General features: G+C 37.7%; 1 protein-coding gene across 1 annotated transcript; it reads left to right on the top strand.

Annotated features, from left to right (window-relative positions):
• The first annotated feature begins 1,056 nt into the window (after nucleotides 1-1,056).
• LOC108973841 lies at nucleotides 1,057-8,773 on the top strand. Its single transcript, XM_018941342.1, has 4 exons — nucleotides 1,057-1,312; nucleotides 6,815-7,098; nucleotides 7,168-7,476; nucleotides 7,540-8,773. The coding sequence occupies exons 1-4, from the start codon at nucleotides 1,292-1,294 to the stop codon at nucleotides 8,162-8,164; spliced, it is 1,239 nt and encodes a 412-aa protein (XP_018796887.1). The 5' UTR covers nucleotides 1,057-1,291; the 3' UTR covers nucleotides 8,165-8,773.
• Nucleotides 8,774-9,047: the final 274 nt, after the last annotated feature.

The raw sequence follows: 9,047 nt of genomic DNA, 5'->3' as shown, positions 1-9,047 counted from the left end.
TTAAATTTATCAAAATTTGTGGTTCATGACTCAAAATGTAGGGTCAATCGGGTCCGACAAGACATCACAGMCGATTGGAAGTTGCACCACGACAACACCCTGGCTCACACCGGCTTTCTTGTGAACAGCTACGTAACCAAAGTCGACATTCCATCGCTTTCGCAGCCGCCCTGCAGCTCAGATGTGGCAACCCGGACTTTTTTGTTTCCTTGCCTGAAAAGTCCGACGAAAGGCAAACATCCAAAGGCAAACAACAGGATCCAAGCAGCATTCACATCGGCTCTCAAGGCTATTCCGAAGAGTGTCTTCCGTGGCACCTTCAATGCTTGGAAATCGCGCTATTAGCGCTGCGTCGACGTAGAAGGAGCCCACTTCGAAAGTTTTTAAAACATTGTAACAATTGGTTGAATAATTTTTTTTAAATCGACTCAGTTCTATTACTTTCCGGACAAACCCTGTATGACGCCATCGTGTACATTTGCTGCTTACAAATTCCATTATTTTGGTCCCAATTAACATTTAAATTTTTATTTACATTTCAGCAATTCAGAAGATGGACTCAAATTYCGTTCGTAACAAAAATCAGAGACGACACACTTTTAACCGCCACTGTCAATTGAATGAAMACTCAGGTGGCAATCCAAAGAAGCGTTGATACTCACGCGGTAAAAGACAATTTACTAGCCCCGTGTTGAGCTTCTACATAAAACATATATATTCACACATAGATATACAAATGCACATACATAAATARTCCAGCATAGTATGTAGGCATTTGGTTATTATGTACGCGTACTCGTCCGCAGCACCAACGAAGAAAGTTCACAAAGCAATAGAAGAATTTCTCTTCGAAGCCAAAAGAATTGAGCGCATGAAAGAAAACTCCAACGGACTCAGACCAACTYGAACCAGCTCAGACCATGGCATTGGCATTGGCAAAGAGACATTGGAAGCCAGCACATTGGCTGATGCGATGGAATTCCATGGCTGACCAGCGGTTTTGTGTTGTTGCGCTGTTGCGCCACATCCAGAGGTTCAATGTTTAGGTTACTCATMTTAATATTTYAGTTGAGTGCCAGCTTTTGACGGAACTTGTTCTACTTTCTGTAATAAAACGGCATTATAAGCGCCGAAGTGCTTTTGAAATTCAAGGAAAAGTGTTTGAGTTCAAAAGTTACAACTATAAGAGGTGCAACTGAAGTCAAGTAAAATAACTGTGTAAATAGAAAAAACAAAAGAACTGGAAAAGTTTCTGAAGTGCATATTTCGGAGAATTCGAAAAGYTCGTGTGATGGATTATCGTCTGCTTTTGGTAGGTTATACATTTAATTCTTAGTTTTGATAGGTGAAAAGTAAGCCTTAATTTTTTGCCTTCTTGTTGTTTTAGTGCGCTTAGAAGCACAGTAGCAGGCATTTCGGCCTCCACTTGTGATGCAGATTCATGTGCCACTGCATGTACATATGTATATATGTATGTATGTATGTATGTATGTGTGGGAATACGTGATTGCCTCAGCATGTTCTAGTTGCTGGTCCCGTTTTTCCATAATTTAGCATAACAACAAAGCAATAAATGTGCAAGGTAATTAGCTTTGCGCTCTTTCTGTCTTTTCTACTGGCCACTTTCATGCGAGCGGGAGAGTTGTCGGTTGAAGTTTGTGGCTCAACTCTTTAGTTCTAAGGCTCTAAGGAAGCGAGCAAGAAAACTTCTTGTGACCATGTAAATGTGCGCGTGTGTACAAGCAGCTTCTAGCGTCGACACTTGCTGCAGGTTCCTGTTGCTTTCGCAACTCCAAGCGTTTTATTTAAATTTCCACAGCTGAATGGTTACAATAACAACAATTGGAGTAAAAAGGCAAAATTACGCTTGACTAAGCTTAGCGGTAAAATTTGCGAGTTCAATAGTTGCGAAAGTATTCAAATGATAAATAGCTCGCAAGATTTTGCGTAGAAGCCATCATTGACGCTATTAAAAATTCGAAAAGCAAATAGTAAAAGCGAGCCAGTTTCCCGTTATTTACCTATAGAATTACATGTATTTAGAACGATTCTTCACAGTTTGTTGGCTACACAGCGCTCATCTGGTTATGCCTGCACCTATGACAAAGCTGCTTCGATTTACCGGTATACCATTGTACACACATACACACACACAATGTATGTCTATTAGTACATAAGTAAACAGCTCAGCATGTCTGTATATATGTATGCGGGGTTCTGCTGTTTAGTGGCACTGTTACACAAGCATGCCCGAGATATGGGAACAGAAATATTTTAAAAATAAGATTTTTTTGTGGAGATATTTGTATGAGCGCCACGTCTTTTTTCGTTGCTAAAAAGTCGGTCACGACATGCCGTTGCTTTCTTTTTGCTTCTCTCCGAGTTATTTGAATGCGTTCTTTCTGACACCTTGGCAGCCGCTCACCGCTGCGTAAACAAATTAATTACGAAATAAACAGTGGTCGACAGCCGTTATGGACATTTTGGCAAGTGATTAACCGTAATCCCACACACACACGCATACACATGTAAATTAAATTTTCAAAGAACGGCATACTAACTAAAGCACGAAATTCATAACAGTGCTGCCATCTCCCGCTGTAACTCGCTCACTCACTCGTTCACTTGGTCAATTTATTATCAAAACTTTCATTAATTTTTTTCCCTGAAATTTATTCGAGTAGCATCTATTGCTGCGCTGTGTGTTTGAAACGAGCGCCGCGCTCTTATAGCATTTACATTTCCATGTTAGTTCGGCGGTGAATGTTGCGGCAATCAACAACAACTCAGCAGTAAAGCGGCAATGCATCAAGGTGCTGTTGAACGTAGAATCCGAGTGCTGACGTCTGACCTAATTCAGCTGTTTTGGTATGCAAAGCGAGAGCATAGCATATTTAGTTCGCTTAACGCCSTGCAGTCTCGCTCCCGCTGCTGCTGCTCCACCACCTGTGCACTGAAGTGACACAAATGCTGACTGTGGCGTACGCATTTAGGCATCAAAAGAAACTTTTTGATTTCCAAAAATCCCGTCATCTTCATCACAACAACCACAATAACMACAACGCTCAACCTAACTGTGTTGATAGCAAATAAAAGGGTAGAAATCAGTTACAGTGGCGGTGTAATTATGTGTAGCGTGAAGAAAGTAACAAATCAGGCATGATCGCTGGCGCTTGGCCCTTGAAAGGTTAAAGAAACCCAGCTACTGCGCACGTACATATGTATGCATGTATGTAAAGCGGAAAGAGTGGGTTTTCCAGTGGAATTCGTTGAAATTGTGGAGGGTCACTTTTGATTTCACTTAACCATTGAAAAGTGTGAACAAATCTCTAATGGATTCTAGGTAACAAGTTAAAGTGAAAGGAAAGTTTTATTTTTGTATCTATATACGTATGTATGTATGTATTGAAATGTGCATTCCTTAAATAAGTGGTGCCACAATAGATGTTACAACTTTAGTATAAAAGACGAAAAATATTCAACTTCAGTTGAAGTTCGAGGCTATAATACCCTTCATAACTGCATTTCTTATAGCATAAAATGGTATAAAAAGACCTTGATTTCATTTTGGTTCGATCAGTTTGTGCGGCAGTTATATGCTATTGTGGCCCGATATTGTTAATTCCGACCAGTGAGCTGCTTCTTAGAAAGACAATGATGACTGCAAGATTTCAGATTCATATCTCTAAAACTGAGGGACTAGACAGACAGACATGGCTATACCGACCGAGCTGGTCWTGCAACCAACGTTTCCTTCTRAGTTTTACAAACTTCGTACCAAATTTGAATATACATATGTAGCTTGTTATGTGTATAAAAATAAGTAAATAAATATTATATAAATTATAGAAACAGTCTTGTCTTGAATTTTAAAAAAGATTTCTCTATGAAATATGTATTATTTTTACTTTACTGAAGGCTAGTTGGAAAAAATACACTTGCTTGAAGAATAGACTCCAAAATTTTGAAAAGATCAGGAGAATTTACTATTAATATTTTTAATTTACTATTATATCATACACATTTTGATTATTTGGTTTGTTTTTTAATAACTAATGATCAGCAATTTCCATTAATCATGTGCAGCCATGTTCAATATCATGCTTGGTTCACAGCTTTAATTAGATGTAAACAAATTGTTGTCAATGAAAGAAAAAGTTAATTAAGAGAGTTAATGAATCTTTCGAACATTCCAAAACGTGCTGGGACATGTGAAAGTTGAAATTTCTAAAATAAAAAATTACATATTTTGTTTTACTACATATCTTTTATCATGAAAAAATAGTGAGATCACAAAAATGTGCAACAACAATAGAACAAAAGCATCCAGCAAGACATGAACGATTGGAAAGCCCGGTTCAATTTTTTCAAAATTGCTACTTTTTCGTTTAGATATACATACATATGAGTTTACAAATCCTTCTTCACCGAAAAACTTAAAAGTGCAAGTAAATAAATAATTACTTGTTACAGCAGAAAATACATTTTCTATTTATTATTTATAATTTTTTTTACTCTTAACTTTGAGAAAAAGTCACCAACATAATTAGCAATAATACATTTGTACATATTTATATGTTTTTATATGTATACAACATAACAGTGGTGCTGTTAGCAACAATTAATGTGAAATATGTATATTTCACAAACATACAAACGTACACAATCAACAATAAATGTCATTTATCTCATAAAATAAACCGCCAACAATTAATTTTTGGCGAAAGTTAGTGTTTATGTTTATTTTCGTTCGACAGAAACGACAATACCGCGGAAAAAAGTTCCATTGCGAAGTCGCAGCACTTCGAGTCTTCAAGAAACTGAACTCTTTAGATGACTTCAGACACTTTCATTGTCATTGTTATTGTGTTGTACGAGTATTTACTTTTAATTTTTTCATTTTCCTTTCTTGTGCTTTTTTTCGGTCTCTGTATTTGTTCTTCTCGCACGAGAGTCGACTGAAGTGGAATTGGAAGTAAAAGTGCGTGCCTTCATTAATGAAATCATAGCATTCGTACAATTTTCATGTAATCCAGAAATAATTGTACTCATTGTATTCGCTCACTATTCCACAATGGATGGGGGGAAAAGTGCCGAAATGTCGAATAAGATCTCACAGCTTTAAAAAAAATGTATATATATAACGATATATTCCAACCCTATAGTAAATATTTGCTGCAGCTAGATACATATGGATAATTAAAAAAAAAAAATTTAAACTACATAAGTAGGACGGTACAAAATTCAAAAACTTAAGGTATTTTAATGTAAATCTTTATTATCCTTTTTAAAATAAACTCCAAGTATGCCAACGCTTAATATAAAAGGAAATCCATTTGGAGATTCCCTACATCTTTAAAGAAAAAGCACAGAAACATCAAATTTAATGGAGAATATTCATTATCATCCAAAAGAACATTCTTTGGCATTTACTTTTTGAGGATTATCTGCTTCAAATGTTGGCCGGGGTTACGTCTCAGATGGTCCATCCGTTGAGTTCAATTTTCGATGACTCGTTCGAGCATTTCGACGGATAGCTGGATGATACACGTTATGTGTTGCTGCAAGGACAGAAAAGAGTCTAACAGTGTGATATCACACAATCTTAGTGGCCAATTGACCGACTCGAAATTAAAATTATCTACTCACCGGAATGTTATCTCAATAAATCAATTGATTGATGCGATGTGTGGGAAGTGGCATTCTTTTGTTGAAACTAAGATGCCATGAGTTTCAATTTCAGACGGCTTCTGTTCTTGCTGTATTTTGTACGTTTTCAATTTAAGACCTCGACTAAAATGTGACATTCCGAGTTGCTGTGACCGGCACCGAATCGACCATCCCTTCGTGAACACTCTCAGCTACGGCTGCTATATTTCCTTATATATATATATATAAACTTTGTTCATTTTGAAATGTCAAACAATATTGAATAAAAATAAGATGACAGATTGACGCGACCCACGCGTGATCTGTCATAAAAGGCTATTGAAAAAAGTACCTCTACTTGGGCCACCCGTTTTTCAATGCCTTCAGCGAATTTTGGTTTTTTCGATTTCCATTCGCTGGACAATTTCAACGTCATATTTAAAAACCGACGTGTCATCACTAGTAATGGTGCGTTTGATGAATGTAGAGTCCTCAGCTACGTTGTCAAGCACCTTTGCGGCGACTGCACGACTTTGCTTTATTTTTTTTAAATAAGGTATTTTGTTACGATTTTATATTCACATGCTTCATGCTGAAAGCTTTAACCAAAATGTATTGACTTGATCCATATGAGATATTGAGGTCTTTTTTATCTCCCTGAGGTCAACACGTCGATTTAAGCATTGTTTGTTTCACTTTTCCGATTGTCATTCACTGAATGCTTTGTATGCTCGTGAAAAAGTGGGCTCCCCAAACACTTCTGTAACATCGCGGCTACGAACCTTGTGTCTGTTGGAAACACAAATTCAAGCAAACTAGTTGTTTTTTCCGTGTTAAAAATCTCCGGATAATTTTTTCGCGTCGTTAAAGGGATAACATAATCTAGGAAAATCCTTTTTATCACTATTTATAAGGATGAATCCGATTAAAATTTAATCAGATGGTTTTTTTTATAATTTTTTTTTCAAGTGGTTTTTTATTATTATACTTTTGAATTCGTTTGAAAATCTCTTGTTAAAGTCCAAAGAATTAATTTAAATGAATCAAAGAGTAAAGAGTTTGTTAATTATAATGTATCTGTTGAAATCATGTTCACACTCGTTCAATTACAATTGTATCTTATACATATGCATGTGTAATAAGAGAACTTATGTTCTTTTTTTAGAAGATAATCTGCATTTCGCTGATCACCGTTGACACTTCTGCGCAAACACCGAATGATTATGGCGAGGAACCGCCCGAGGGATACTACGCATTTGTCGAATCGCCAAATTCTGTACCACCAAAAGTGCGACCACCGCCCTACACGCATGTCAGTGCGGACTGCAAGAATGTAGGTGGCAACAAAAAGGCAGCTGTTTCGGTTAACAACATTTGTGGTGATCTAAACAAAGGACAAATTCCGCAAAATCCCATGAGACAGAATGTTCTCGGCGAGCCGTATCCATTGTAAGTTTGCATTGCATTATTTAGATTAAAGAGGAAAATATTGAAAACAAAGCATTTTTGTAATTGTAGTGAGTTGATACGTAACCAGACACTCAAGTTTTTATCGAAAACATTGCCTGTGCTTAAAGCTGACGATACTTTGCCCAAGGTGACACAAATTGTACGTGACGAACCAGTCGATCCGGTGGAGAACAACAATATTGACCGTCACTATAATGCACGAGCAAAACGAGCCACGCCTCCACAGCCACAAAGCCAGCCGCGTGTCGAGGACCACGAATTCAGTTATTTTGATCCTGCTCTAGACGAAGAACAGCGTGCAAATAGTCGTGCTTCCGAGGAACGAAAGCCACGCAAGTTCTGCGATGGCGGTGGAGTGTGAGTGTACATCCTGATATATTTTTGAATAAAAAAAATATAAATAATGATACATTTTTGCAGCTTTTGTACTTTATATCGGGCCATTCAAGGCGATACATCGACCGCACCACAAGCCACAGCTGAACGTCGTGAGGAAATCGGTCCGATACGTTATGAAGGTCCACCCACACCATGTCCTGCCAAAGTTGAATACGCTACACCAGTGTTCGCGAAAAACTATCAGGGCTTCTGGCGTTACGTTGTGCAAATTCCATACGAAGGCTATTTCACGCAAACCGTCGAAGTGACTCGCTGCATACAAGCCCGCTGTCATTACTTGGACGGCGGTTGTCTATCCTCGCCGCGTTGGGTGAGCCTACTTGTCGCTGAAATTTTCTACCCGAACGCAGAGGACGCCGTGCCGACGACTTCAACGACCACGCCAACGCCTTCCGTGCAAGACTTCCAAGCTTACCAGCAATATCTGCAAAGACGTGCCGGCGTAGCCACCGCCTCTGATGGTACCAGCCCAACCAGCAACGTCAACGCACCCGAATACAATCAGCACTGTGATGGGCACGATGATATCGGTTGTTTCCAAGTGCGTTTGTACTACGATTGGTTCCTTATTCCCGGCTCATGCAAGTGCTGGCGCCCAGACTACTTTGCCAAATATGTGCGCAGAAAGTCCGTAGCGGATTTGTAAACGGATCAGCAGTAACGCAAAATACTCACGTACACGTTATCTGTTTGAAACGGAAAATCTCAAAAGTCTCCAACTGGACTCATTTACCTATAATCCTGTCTTCTAATTTAATTTTTAAGCATAAATGCGCGACGCTCCGTTGCCTTTATGAATTAGTTTAATATTAAAAACTGATTGGTGAAGCTTTCATTCTAAAATTCCAGCTCAATACTATCTGACTACAAACATTATATTTTCCAGATACTTGGAATTTTCAGAATTTTAACTTCGCAGCTACTAATTAATATTCAATACCTAAATACTAACTAATTAGTTTAAGGTCTTATTTAACTCTATAAGCGTATACATATTGCTCACAACCGTTGAGGTCAATAAACTGAAAATAGGGAAGGTCAGTATGGTGCAGTTGTCTCGCTTACACGTATCTCTTTCTATTGAACCTGTGTACGAGTATTTGACGAGTATTTGAAAAAGTACCCCGTTTATGGTATTACTTTTAAGTTATTGTAAGAAGCAATTATATACTTAAATATAAATATTAAATAACTGTATCTTTACCTTTATCTGATATTCATAATAATTATAGAAATATAAAACAACTAGTGTAAACAAAAACTGACTTTTATTTGAAATCACAAACATTTCTATACAAGCCATAAGTGGTGTCGAGATTTACCAAGTGTGTTCGAAAATTAAGGAGACTTTTTTAAATCCCCAGTTCTGTGTGTTTCAAATCATATATGGAACAACATTGTTTGGGAGCGAATTTTTTACTAAAAGCTACACCCACCACCTCTACGATTTTTTTCTTGGCGAAACCAAAGAACCTCATGAACAGAGAGATTTGAAGGAGCTATCAGATATGCTTTGATAATTGGAAGAC

This window comes from Bactrocera latifrons, unplaced genomic scaffold (assembly GCF_001853355.1).
Source record: "Bactrocera latifrons isolate USDA-ARS-PBARC rearing strain unplaced genomic scaffold, ASM185335v1 scaffold_503, whole genome shotgun sequence".
In the NCBI taxonomy this organism is placed as follows: domain Eukaryota; kingdom Metazoa; phylum Arthropoda; class Insecta; order Diptera; family Tephritidae; genus Bactrocera; species Bactrocera latifrons.
This window is presented reverse-complemented; position numbering and strand designations above follow the sequence as displayed.